The 12,855-nt window shown below is 39.9% G+C and overlaps 5 protein-coding genes across 6 annotated transcripts; 3 read left to right on the top strand and 2 right to left on the bottom strand.

The window, feature by feature from the left end:
• Positions 1-264: 264 nt before the first annotated feature.
• Positions 265-2,052, bottom strand: LOC111479560 (calcineurin B-like protein 7). 2 transcript variants are annotated; one of them, XM_023124275.1, is made up of 8 exons: positions 1,720-2,012; positions 1,537-1,619; positions 1,402-1,461; positions 1,216-1,324; positions 1,010-1,062; positions 822-902; positions 634-746; positions 265-552 (listed from the first exon to the last, which is right to left on the bottom strand). In XM_023124275.1, exons 1-8 carry the CDS (start codon positions 1,790-1,792, stop codon positions 486-488), a joined length of 639 nt encoding a protein of 212 aa, XP_022980043.1. In that variant the 5' UTR covers positions 1,793-2,012; the 3' UTR covers positions 265-485. The 2 variants fall into 2 exon arrangements, with proteins under 2 accessions (XP_022980043.1, XP_022980042.1); XM_023124274.1 differs by having other exon boundaries at positions 265-746; positions 1,720-2,052.
• A 63-nt stretch (positions 2,053-2,115) lies between these two features.
• Positions 2,116-3,854, bottom strand: LOC111479559. Its single transcript, XM_023124272.1, has 2 exons — positions 2,733-3,854; positions 2,116-2,554 (listed from the first exon to the last, which is right to left on the bottom strand). The coding sequence occupies exons 1-2, from the start codon at positions 3,423-3,425 to the stop codon at positions 2,393-2,395; spliced, it is 855 nt and encodes a 284-aa protein (XP_022980040.1). The 5' UTR covers positions 3,426-3,854; the 3' UTR covers positions 2,116-2,392.
• Positions 3,855-4,526: 672 nt separating this feature from the next.
• On the top strand, positions 4,527-6,930 carry LOC111479558 (cytochrome b561 and DOMON domain-containing protein At3g61750). The gene is made up of 5 exons (XM_023124271.1): positions 4,527-5,111; positions 5,199-5,595; positions 5,678-5,976; positions 6,177-6,468; positions 6,575-6,930. The coding sequence occupies exons 1-4, from the start codon at positions 4,842-4,844 to the stop codon at positions 6,450-6,452; spliced, it is 1,242 nt and encodes a 413-aa protein (XP_022980039.1). The 5' UTR covers positions 4,527-4,841; the 3' UTR covers positions 6,453-6,468; positions 6,575-6,930.
• A 649-nt stretch (positions 6,931-7,579) lies between these two features.
• LOC111479561 (thioredoxin-like 2, chloroplastic) lies at positions 7,580-11,660 on the top strand. Its single transcript, XM_023124276.1, has 4 exons — positions 7,580-8,029; positions 9,424-9,603; positions 10,827-10,991; positions 11,256-11,660. The coding sequence occupies exons 1-4, from the start codon at positions 7,820-7,822 to the stop codon at positions 11,343-11,345; spliced, it is 645 nt and encodes a 214-aa protein (XP_022980044.1). The 5' UTR covers positions 7,580-7,819; the 3' UTR covers positions 11,346-11,660.
• Positions 11,661-11,748: 88 nt separating this feature from the next.
• LOC111479562 (non-specific lipid-transfer protein-like) lies at positions 11,749-12,694 on the top strand. The gene is made up of 2 exons (XM_023124277.1): positions 11,749-12,379; positions 12,481-12,694. The coding sequence occupies exons 1-2, from the start codon at positions 11,991-11,993 to the stop codon at positions 12,542-12,544; spliced, it is 453 nt and encodes a 150-aa protein (XP_022980045.1). The 5' UTR covers positions 11,749-11,990; the 3' UTR covers positions 12,545-12,694.
• Positions 12,695-12,855: the final 161 nt, after the last annotated feature.

Here is a 12,855-nt window from a genome sequence, read left to right as displayed (position 1 = left end):
GGGGAGTGAATAATATATAACTAACATAATCTCGGCGGCGAAAAGGATTGCAAGGGACATGGAGATCGGGAACACTGTGGCTGGTTCCGAGTTGGTAATTGAAGTGTAGTTTTGTGGAGGCTCTGTTCCTTGTATTTACCAGGTTTCCAGGAGTTGGGTTCACTTTCAAAAGATCTAATTTATAGGAAGGATTACATTAACAACAACTTATGCGCACTGTAGCCAAAGAAAGATCAAAATCAAAATCTCCCATTACCCAACTGGTTTTGGCGTTACTGTTTCTTCAGAAGGGGAGCCTCAGCTCAATGTGGATCAAACAAACACTGGAAGAAGTGGAGGAACAAATCACCCCAATCTCATCCACGGAACTTCTTATGGAGACGGACATCTTCTTCACCATGATCCCACTCACGAATTAAGGTACCAACTGCTTCCGCCGCCTCATGTTGTGCGAACCCAAACATTTTGAGGAGCTTTGTACTACATCAAGCCTTCGGACCACAGCTATTCACTCCCCTCTCCACAAACCTGGGAAATGCTACTGTCATGTCCCTGTAAGCAAATGCCTTATATCTTATGACACCATTATGACAACCCACCAATACATATGTAGATGAATGATTTGAAACATACATGAGATATGGAAGAGTCATATGCTTTAGTAGAGAAGGATTCTGTTCTGCATATGCTTTCCACTCTTCCTCGTCAATCTTACCATCTCCCTTTGCATCTGCTTCACTAAAACTCTGCAAACAGAAGCAATCTCAAGTTTTGGGGACGGACAGAAACTATCAAAACACTCATACCCTCATCATACTTACCTTGTCCACAATCGTTTCGACTACATCGACAGGCAGAACTAGATCGGATTCACACAGAAGAGCCAACACCATCTCTCTCAGCTGTATCCGATACAAACCTTTACTTTAATCCTCTAAATGTATCATTAATTCATTTGCAAGATAGCAAGTTGTAGTTTCAGTCTGGGATTTAATAAGATTTCTTTTACCTCTTCACGCTCAATGAAGCCAGTGTGCCTAAGATCATACAGCTTAAATGCATCTGGAAATTGCATATTGAATCAGTCTTTTTAACTTTCAAGAAGGCATACTTCAAAGGAAGCGAGAAAGCACGAGCTAGAGGGGAAAGGAGAAAGTATGGAGAAATGTTAAGCAAAATGGTAGAAAACACACAGAGTCATATCCATGTTCTTACGTGCAATCTTGACTGCCTTTGGAGTGTTGGGATGAAAGACAGTCAGTGTCCCAACAAACTCCTCAAACCCAATTCGTCCATTTTTGTTGGCATCAAACAGATCAAAAATCTGCAAAACAAACCAGAAAAACTAAGTCAACTGTTTGTACAAGGTTTTTGAGAGATTAAAAAACATGTCATACATACCCTGTCCAAAAAGAGGTTCCTTTGGTTCACATTATTGAAGATTGCAAGCCGAAGTTCTTCCTTGTAAATAAAAGAAAGAAAGAAATGAAATCAGAATCACAGCAAAGATGAAGTCACATAGAGAGAAGAAGATACCCTGTGTATGAGGCCGTCTTTGATTACGGAATCGCTCAGTTTCTGAAATAGCTTATGCAAATACTCAATCTCCCTCTCTGAAACTGCCAACAGAGATTCAGAACAACCAAATTAGGACAAGAAATCAAATGACATAAGAAATAGATGGACAATAAAAGAGAGCAGAGAAGCTTAGAGACAGACAAGGGGTATCAGAAGCAAGAGCAGAGCGGTCATGCGAGGAAGAAGGAGCTGGTTTTGAGGTATTGCAACCCATCGTGTTTAAACTAAGGAATCGATCATCATCATCCTCATCGCTATTGTTGACTTGTGCAGCAACCAGACATGGCTTTTATTCATCCAAATCCCAATTCCCAACGAGCTGAACTACAAATCGTTGACTTTGAGTTTCAACTTAGACCCACTTTGTACTTTGCCGTTATGGGTGAAAGTTAAAAATGGTCAAACGATTGAACTGCAAGTCTTGGCTCTCCTCCATAATTCGTGGATTAACTGTGATACGTGTGATTATGTGCTGTTGCATCTATGATTTTTTAATAGTTTAATGAATTGATGACTATATATATTTAGTGGGTAACTTATATGAAACACAAAGTAATTTTTAGAATAAGTGATTTCAAAGTTCACAATAATCAACTCGTTGAGCTAAAAGCACTTCATAAAATGAAAAATTGAGTGAAGAAGTACTTTTCCATGGATGCAAAAAACAGAACATGCTCTGTTTTCCTTCGTTGGTAGAACAAAGAAGAAAGCTATGCTCTTAATTAATCGACTTGTTGATGCCATTTATGAGCCATAACGCAAACAAATGGGCCACTTCCACAGTGAAAAGGGTTGAATTCCAAAGAAGTTGAGTTCAATATGGAATCATGGAACCCTGACAAAAGAACCAAGCGACCGCAATGCCTAGCAGAGCACCAGCAAGGACCTGCGATGGCGTGTGGCCAAGCAGCTCTTTCAGCTTTCTTTTGCTTATGGGATGCCCTTGAAACAAGTCCTCAACGATAAGATTAAGAACCTGCATCCACCCATTTCCAAATATTTCACTACAAATCTTTGCAGCACTAAACCTTATGCCTTATTCACTGAGGAAGCAACTTTGATGAAAACACCTAAACTTAGCAACTACGAAGAATTTCAGAGCAGATTTCATGGAAACTTGCAGGAAATGATGTAAAACAAACAAGATTTAGTACCTCAGCTTGCATGCCGGCATGTCGACGAACGCCAATAGCATCGTACATAACAATAAGACTAAACCCCAAGCAGACAGGAAAAAGGGAGTCCGCTACGCCATGACAAAGAGCCACCGAAGTCGTCAAAGCCGTGCACAATGCAGAGTGAGACGAAGGCATCCCACCACAACCAAACATTATTTTCAAATCCCATTTCCTTTCCACGAAAAAGTTCAACAAAACCTTCGTCGATTGTGCAAAGAACCACGCGAACAACCCCGAAACAAACGTCGGGTTCGTCGCCAATGTAGCAACGAACGGACTAATCCGATGCTTCGCGGTTGCGGTTATGCTTAACAAAGCAATCCCGAAGCTCCCACTTTGTAAGTAACTTCCATTCAATCCCCCATCTACAAATCTCTCTGAAACACTCTGAGCTTTGTGGGTTTTGGACAACACAACGCCTTTGATACTTTGCAGCACGGGAACCAAAACCCAGAAGAGATTCGAACCAAAACTGCGATCACCGCCTTCAGATTTCTGGTTCGTAGTTGTTGGACGATTGGTACAAGACAACTTATGGGGAAACCTTCGAAGCCTTTTGAATTGATTAAACCCAAAAGCCAAGAAGTTGGTGGAAAAAGACCTGGTAGGTCGTGGGTAGCCTTTGAAGATGAAGGGACTCGATATAAGACCTAAACTGAGAGTTTCCATAAGAAGGGGCTCTGTTTTCTGAGTTCAACGAGCATTTCAGGTGGAAAAAGGACGAAATGGAGCAAAGACTTCTCGTGAATTTGAATCGTTGTGCTGTTTAGAACATTGGACAGCCTTCTAAAATAGACTTTCTTCAACTTTACAAGTAAAAAACGAACTGTTCAAGCTTGGATTTCACAATGGCGAGTTACACAATCTCGCTACCAAGTAAAATGCTCTTTTGATGCTGAATTATTGATAACAATTAGGACTTTTAGAATCGTGAAGAGGCGGAAAGAGACAATGGGGCCGGCGTGGGGGAAGTTTCAGCAAAAAGAAACATAAGAGAAGCAGGGATCACCAATTTGTGAGGGAATATGCGGCGGTATCCTTTCTTGAATTTCCTCGTGAGACAATGGTTCTCAAAGCATATGCCAATCTTTTATCATCACCACATCCATATATTTTGAACATACATGTATTTTTTCTTTTTTAGCTTACTTTGGTCCTAGTTATCGTTCAAATTTTGAGATTGTCTTTCAGGGAGGTCGTGCAAAGAGAAGGTTAGAATGTCACTATGCATTTCTTGACTAGATAGTACCCTATGTGAGGTCAAGTGAATTCAATAATAAATGTACTGACTGTTTCGATCTAATATGTTTTTATAGGCATCAATGATCTTTCAAATCCCAATGTCTTGACTCGTGCGAGATCTAATCTAATTGGCATAAACAGCTTCAAAAGGTATCTACTCCTTTCGATCGAGAGCTTGATTCAAACGGCTCTCAAGGAAAAGGTTGATTCAAAAAATAAATCATGAAGATGCTAGTTTCAATTCCTTCAACTTTACACCACCTTCTCTTTATCTCTTTTTAGGACATCCAAAAGTGCAACCTTTTTGGATAATTAGACACATTGTTGGAAGGTTTGATGATATTATTGAGCTGTGGAAAGTAGCCAACGCCTAATTATGGTATCTTCCAACACAAAACAAGCCAACCTCTTTGAACTTTTGAAATATCAAGCACTTCCTCAAATTGTATTATATTAAAGTTAATGAATTTATGAAGATTTGCCAAGTTCATATAGCTTGCAGGTTCACAAAAGGAAGAGTTTTGTTATTCATGGAAGAAGAGTTCATAGATGAAAAGAGGCTGTAAAAAGAAGGAAAATGGGAGGTGGGGTTCGCGGGAAATGATGATCTTGCTATCAATTACCAACCACTGTCCCAAGTAGCTATCACCACCACGAACCAACTAACATTTTTTCAATCAATCCATCCTTAGAACCCAAGTTACTGCAACCCTTCAACCGCCTCCCATTCTCCCTTTCAGCAATCTACTCTTCTCCTTTCATTTGTTCTTCATCGTCTTCAACTCCATTTCCTCCCATCATTCATTACTCATCTCAATCCCACCTTCAAAAGCCCTTCTCCTAATGGCAAAAAGGGGTTTTCTGATACCCCTACCCAAATCTGTTATTGGGTTCTGTTTTGTACTCCTTGTTTTGAACCTGCAGCCGCCGTCCATGGCGGCCGATGACGATGAGGATGATTATGTAGAAGTAGATAGCAGCAGCGGCTACGACGGTTATAGCGGTGGTGTATCGGAGCAATGCGATACTGATTTGAGGAGCTTTCTTCCACCACCGTATGGTAATCTAACCAATGTCATCTGCAAACCCATCTGGAATACATTTGTATTACGGGTAAGTTCGATTTGAATCTGTAATGGTTTCAATGTTTTGGAAATAAAGAAAAGGAAACTTGAAGGATTTTTGCGTTGGATTCTGCAGTATACACAAAATGAAGAACGTGTAATGAACATCATCGTATCAGCTTTATACACAACTGGGTGGGTGGGGATTGGGTTTTCTAGAGATGGGATGATGGTGGGATCAAGTGCAATGGTGGGATGGGTAAACAAGAAAGGGCATGCAAGAATCCACCAATACTATCTGCAGGGAAGAAAGCAATCAGAAGTAATTCAAGACAAAGGCGAATTGCCTCTCACTAACGTTCCTTCCTCGGTTGTGTTGCATGGTGCCACCATTTACTTGGCATTTCAGCTCAAATTCAGTGCCATGGTTTCTCAGCAACCGATTCTCCTGGCTTTTGGGAATGCTTATCCCAGACACAATCATTTATCTGCTCATAGTGATAAAACTGCTGTTGTTTTTGACTTCTCTGCAGGTTTCCTTTGCTGCCCATATCAAAATTTGTCTGTTAAACTGTTTGTTTTAATACGAGTTTCTATTATTGCTGTTTGACACAGGATCCAAGTCTTCAGCAGCAGCAACAGCAGGCAGTGACATTGGGCAGACAAAGAAGAACCATGGTGTGTTGGGGATAATTGGATGGGGCCTCATCCTTCCAGTTGGAGCGATCATTCCCAGGTACTTCAGACATAAGGATCCTCTTTGGTACTATCTCCATTCGGTGATTCAGGTTGTGGGCTTTGCCATTGGCCTTACTACTGTCTTACTTGGAAGACAACTTTACAACAAAATGAATGCCAACGTACCAACTCATAGGGGCATTGGTATCTTTGTCCTTGTGCTCAGCATTCTCCAGGTCTGTTTCAATCTCTCTGTTTAGGCCCAAACCCAACTTACTTGGATTAGAACCATTAAATATCTCTTTTAAGTGCACTTGTTAATACACATGAGACCATCATCACTAACAGCTTCTCATAAGAACATACATTTAAAAATCAGAGGTTTCAAAGCATATAATTGATATCACCAATGGTTTGGTGGGTCGGGGGAATTCAGGTACTGGCATTCTTTTTGAGACCCAACAAGGAAGCTAAAATCAGAAAGTACTGGAACTGGTATCACCATTGGTTTGGAAGGATTGCTCTGTTTTTTGGAGCATTGAACATAGTGTTGGGAATTCAAATTGGAGGTGCAGGAAATGAATGGAAACTAGGCTATGGGTTTCTTCTTAGCATGATACTTATTGCAGTGATTGTCTTGGAAGCATTGGCATGGGTGAAAAGATCAGATAAAGCTGCCATGAATTCATTTCAGATGAATCCTTCACCATAATTAACCATTGTTTCAGGTCTGTTCTTGTTCTTACATCAATCATTCGTTTCAAAATATGAGTGCATTTCCCTATTTACGATATTAAACTAACCTCATGGTGATGCTAAAATCTGCCTTTTCAGAATCAGGAAACAGAAGATTGATATAATTTGAAGTTCATTGAGGGCTGGATCCTAGTAGAACGTTAAGTTCTTCTATATTGAGCCGAAACCTTTCAACGACGAAGCTCTCTCGATCATCGCCGACGATTACATTAGTTAATATGTTTGTCAAATAGGAAATTGATGGTGTTTGTTTTCCCAACTACAAGTTTTTGGAGTGGCGAATCGTTTGCAGGATGAAGAAGAAGCCTTTGTATTGTTAAGTGTTAACTCTGTTTCAGACGATATTCAGACGATCAATGCATTTTTGTAAAGTATGGAAACAGATCTCTGTGTATCAATCATCAATGCTGCTTAAATTTTCACCATTCTCATCATCTCACTTCTTCTGCTAGGTATGAAAGTAATTTAAGAACAGTTTTCTGTTACAGTTCACAAATTCCAGGTTTATTCCCAAAATGGAGAAAGAATAGTGGATGAGTTTGGAACAATGGTATAGCAATGAGAGGATGGAGATGAAAAAGGTTAGCAATTAGAGCATGAGAGTTTCATTTGATGGGGGTATCCTCTTCCATATCATCATGGGAAGGTAAACTCGTGCTTGTTTTGACATCCAAGTTAGGTCGGAGAAGAAACACATCATTCTTTGTAAAGGGGTGGAAACCTTTCCCTAACATGCGTGTTTTAAAATCGTGAGACCGAAGGTGATATATAACTGGCCAAAATGGACAATATTTGCTAGCGAAATGAGTTTGGACGGTTACAAATGATATTAGAGCCAAACACAAATACTGTGCCAGCGAAGACATCTGCCTAATAGGCATTCTACTATGATTATTAGATGAAAATGAAGAGGAAAATGAAGAAGTTTATGGCAAGTAGAGGATAATCTTATAGATTTTAAAAAAAAAAAAATGAGCCAACAATTAAATTGGAGTTAGTTTTCTGAATGTACTTGACGCACTTGAGTTAGGTCAAACTTGAAAGCAGAAAAATCTGGTTATGAACATGATTATGGGATTGACAAATAAGAGGAAAATGAAAGCACCGTAATTGGGTAAAATGGCGGATTGCCAATTGTTGCTGAGACCATCTCAATCCCATAAAAAAGCGTAAATCCCCCCTCTCTCTCTCTCGTGTTCACGCGCACACTTTTCTGGGGAATCTAGATACTGCTTCCTATCGACCGCCCTTTGCCTCCATGCTGTTTAGCTAGCTTATCACTCTATTGGGATTTGCTACAAATTTCGCCTTCTTCGTCTCTAAATGGCCGATGTTTCTAGATTCTCGTCGAATTCTTTCTATTTCTCCTCCACTTCTTTGCCACCCTCTTTTGCCTCCTCCTACAATTCTCTTCACCCTTGTCTTCAATCCATTCAAAACCCAGAAAAGAGGTCGACTCCTTTGGCATCTTATTCTGCTACCTGTGTAATGCCTCTTTCTTTCAGACCCAGAAAGAGGTTGGTATCTTTCAAGGTACATAACTTGTCTTTTCCTCGGATTTCTATAGTGTGATTGTTAGTTCTTGACATTTTTGGTCGGATGTCTATTGTATGATTGTTAGTTCTTGGCAATTAACAGTGTTTTTTTTATTTATGAATTTAGTTATACTAGGATACCTACCCCCTAACTATTTGCGCTTTGGCGCCGGCCCGAAGATGTCAGGAAAAATCTGTTTGTTGGGGTTGTTTGAAGTTTATTTTCAATTTGAAGTTTCAAGTGCTGAATTGCAATCTGAGCAGATTCCATAGAACCCTAATGTGGAGGCCCATAGATAAAGGTGGATTCTTGTAATGAATTCACCGAGAAGTAAGTTTTACGGCCGACAGTATCGCCGTGGCAATGGAACCAGCTGCTTGTATGGTCTAATCGAACAGTTCAAATTGCCTTCGTATTTCGTGTTTGCTTGACTACATTGCTTGACCAACAATTCTTTCCCATGTGCATTCGATTCTCAGTTGACACTTGTAGTCCGGTATACCAAGTTGTTATATGTTCCATTATAGCCTGATTCTAGTTAAAGTCTATTACCCTTGAGGCACAAAATGATCACTAGTAAATATGGTGCAAGTCCGTTGGGATGGTTCGTGGACAATATGTCTCTGAACGGTAGTTGTTTACCTTGGATTTTCACTGGCAGCTATGAGATTTATCTGAGATTTGAAGTTTACTTCATGGTTGAGAACCGTAGTTAAATTGGATTTTGGAAGGATGCTTGGTTGGATAGGATAACTTTGATCTTCATAATGCTTTTCCTGAACTTTATGCCCACCTGATTCTCATTTCAGATGTTTCTAAATGGTCTGAACAGAGATAGCTTGTGGAGGACCTTACCTTTCAAAGTTCATTCAACGAGAGAGATAACTTGGAAGGTTTTCATATATCTCATCATCTTGATTCAAAATTCTGGAAGTTGGAGAATTCTAGCATCTTTACATGTAAATCTTTTCTTGGTTACTATGAGATCCCACATCGGTTGGAGAGGGGTACGAAGCATTCCTTAGAAGAGTGTGGAAACCTCTCCCTAATAGACGCGTTTTAAAACCGTGAGGCTGACGTCGATACATATTGGGTCAAAGCGGACAATATCTACTAGTAGTGTACAAATATGTAAATCTCTTTTGATCTCTAGATGGAGGTCCTTTGGCTGAAGAATTTTGTGATTGCTTCCTTTGTTTTTCATGGAATGTCTACGGAACAACAACTTCTTGTACTTTCGCCATGCCTTCCTGAGGGCAGGAGGATGTACTATTTGTCCATCTTATTCTTTTAGACACATTTAAGGGTTTAAGAAAACTTTTTAGTCAAACAAAATGAATAAGTTAATCATTTTCTCAGTGGCTCCTGTTAATTGTTCCATGATGCCACAGGTACAGGCTGCTGTGGCTGAAAAAGACCAGCCAAAATGGTGGGAAAAGAATGCACCAAACATGATTGATATACATTCGACACAGGAATTTTTGACTGCACTAAGCGAAGCTGGTGATAGATTAGTTATTGTAGAATTTTATGGGACCTGGTGTGCTTCTTGCAGGGCATTATTTCCCCGGGTAACTTTCTTCATCAGTGCTTTATATTTCTTTAGATTGTGAAGTTGGCCTGCTATTTGCATTTATCGTTAGATAATCAGGACATGCTTTCAGCATTTTCTGAAACTCGATGTAGGACCAGCTTATTGAACTAGTAGTCATTAAATGAATTTGTGTTATAAGAGACAATCACTGCCGGATTTGTTGGCTATCGAGATGAAAAGCTTTAAAATACCCTTTGCTGTACTTTCAAAGGCCTCAAGGTTTTCTAGCTATCTATGTCAATTTGGTTGAAACTACAAACGATTTCTCAATCCTTTATAACTTTTCTAATCAAGAACTCTTCTGAATATTTGATATCCGAAGAACCTGGTCTGAAGATACTCTAGATATATGATCCCGTGATCCACTTGTTTGAGCCTGAAGGGATGGCCAGTTCTTCAATTCATTGGATTACATGTTTACCACATTTAGTTGAAGAATTGCAGAATTTCTAGAAAACTGCTCATATGAAGCCCAAGCCCGAAAGGGGAACGAAACATTCCTTATAATATAAGGTGCGGAAACCTCTCCCTATCGGACTCGTTTTAAAACCTTGAGGGAAAGCCCAAATAGGGCAATATCTGCTAGCGGTGGCTTGGGCTATTACAAATGATATTTGAGTTAGACACTGAGCGGTATGCCAACGAGATATTGGACCCCCAAGGAGGGTGGATTGAGAGATCCCACATCGGTTGGAGAGGGGAACAAAGCATTCCTTATAAAGGTGTGGAAACCTCTCCCTATCGGATGCATTTTAAAACCTTGAGGGTAAGTTTGGAAGGAAAAGTCCAAAGAGGACCATATGTGGTAGTGGTGGGCTTGGGCTGTTACAATTACAGGTTTGCCACGTGGATTCTTGTATGCTAGTTGGTCCTTCGATGTGGAAGAGAAAGGTGTGTGTTTCGAATATATCCCAAGGTAGAGGCATATAGTATTTGGGAAAATTGAGTAGTTTGATCAAGGAAGCGTGTTTTCTTTTTATTCTTTATTGGTTTTCTGCTGCAGCAGCAGTTCAGGCATTATCTGTGGCTGAGGTTATAACGAGAAAGCTCCATAACACTTGTTATTTGCACGGTTGTTTCTTACATTAAATGACTGTTATTCATTGGATTTAATATTTGTTGTTTCTCAACTTATCATACTTCGTACTTTCCTGTTTTATGGTCTGACGATTTGTATATGCGTTGAAATGGAACTGTCAGCTCTGCAGAACAGCTGATGAACACCCTGAGATTTTATTCCTAAAAGTTAATTTTGATGAAAACAAGCCAATGTGCAAAAGTTTGAATGTCAAGGTCCTTCCTTATTTCCACTTTTATCGTGGAGCTGATGGACAGTTGGAGTCCTTCTCATGCTCGCTCGCAAAGGTTAGCATCCCCTCTCCCTCCCCACCTCCAATGTGTCAATTCACTCTATTTTCTTGGGTTAGCTTATAATGAGCAGAATGTTCAAATACAAAAAACTTTTCGAGTCACAGATGTGAATGTGATAGAAGGATTGATTTGAAAACTATATCAAGTTGTTGATCTTATGGCAAGTAGTGATATTTTTCTTAGAACTTCCATGAAATGATCAATATACGTAAATATTTTCGGAATTTGAACTCTATCTAACCTTTCTCCTTCCCGCAGTTTCAGAAAATTAAAGATGCAATTGAAATGCACAACACAGCTCGTTGCAGCATTGGGCCGCCAAAGGGAGTAGGAGATCTTATGCTGTAGCCCTCCTTGGCTCCCAGGACAAACACTTGCTGCAAATCCGCATCGGTATCACTGTGCATTCCCCTGGTATTAATATAACCTTCTTGTTTAAAAGAAAAAAAGAAAGAAAAAAAAACATTCTGCAGTCAGCTATCCAATCTGTAAATTTGCATTTTTGTTCTGTAAAAAAATTCAGAAGTTGAGAATACCAATCATAAAATATTTTGCTGCCTTTATCTGCCTTCTTGTCCTAGCTCTTTTGATGTTTGTTGTAGCAACAGTCGAAAGCTACTTTTTGTGTGCATTGAAATAATAAATTTAGTCACTAATTTGTGATGGATATGCTCATTCGATCTCTCAGCTTTCAAGTGTTTTAGTTACATTTCTTTCAATTTTGATTCCAATTCTTCTCCTGCACCTGCAAAGAACACGACAGTTCAAGTAAAGTGACAACTAACAAGGTCACTTCACTTACTTCACTCAACCAATTAGAAATACAAAACCCCACTTTGTGTGGCAATAACCATAAAGATCACAGAAGCTGCATGGGAGCAGATTTTCAGGAAGTGGCTCAAGAAAATGGATATTAAAGGCACTCAAATCGTAATCCTCACCTCAAAACATAAACACCCACCAATACTGTTGGTATAATTTCCCAAGTGGAACATGTCAGGAATCTTCCATCTCCGCTCGACCATCGGGGCCCTGGCATTTGTCGCAATCTTCATATGCCCCCAGATGGTCACTCTGTCTCAGAGTGCCGACGTGGAAGCTTGCATACCGGTGGTGCAGGAGCTATCACCATGCTTGGGCTTCATCAAAGGCAGCGACAGCGGGTTTGGCGGCGAGAATCCATCACCATCGTGCTGCACCGGCGTTGGAAAGTTGGTCGATGATGCTAAAACGAAGAAAGATAGGGTAGATTTGTGCGAGTGCATCAAGACGAGTTTGTCGATGATCGGACCTTATGATCCAAGTCGCATCCCTTTGATTCCTGAAGATTGTGGAATTCCCGCCCAAATTCCCCCCATCGACAGTTCTACCGACTGCTCGAAGTAATCACAATTCATCATTTGATTTTGTATTGAATTTTCTTAACAAAACATTGGGTGTTTGTGAGCTAAGATTTTTGCTGTTTGTGTGTGTCGGCATGCAGGGCTGAGGGCTATCAATTTGGAAGTGCTTTTTCATCCGAGCTTGAGGATAACCATAATCATTGAGCCCAATCAACATATACCCAGCAAATCCCATATGATATCTTTGACGTTCTTCATGTTTCATAATAAGTCCCAATAATCCTAAATTTACATACTCATAGTACTCTTTGTATCTGTTATCAATAAGACTTCTACCTAAATTATACTCATCAATCCACACTTTCCGTTTTGAATGTACTTTTCATTCTCGAGAATGCCTTGGTCGGTCCTCTTTTCCCATTTCACTTATTTTGATCGCGAAGTTTGAGACGAGGAGAACGATAAATGTCAAAAAGTTCCGTTAAATCAATCTGATGAATCATCTAAAAGGATCA

The sequence above is a fragment of the Cucurbita maxima genome, unplaced genomic scaffold (assembly GCF_002738345.1).
Source record: "Cucurbita maxima cultivar Rimu unplaced genomic scaffold, Cmax_1.0 Cma_Scf00005, whole genome shotgun sequence".
Taxonomy (NCBI): domain Eukaryota; kingdom Viridiplantae; phylum Streptophyta; class Magnoliopsida; order Cucurbitales; family Cucurbitaceae; genus Cucurbita; species Cucurbita maxima.
This window is presented reverse-complemented; position numbering and strand designations above follow the sequence as displayed.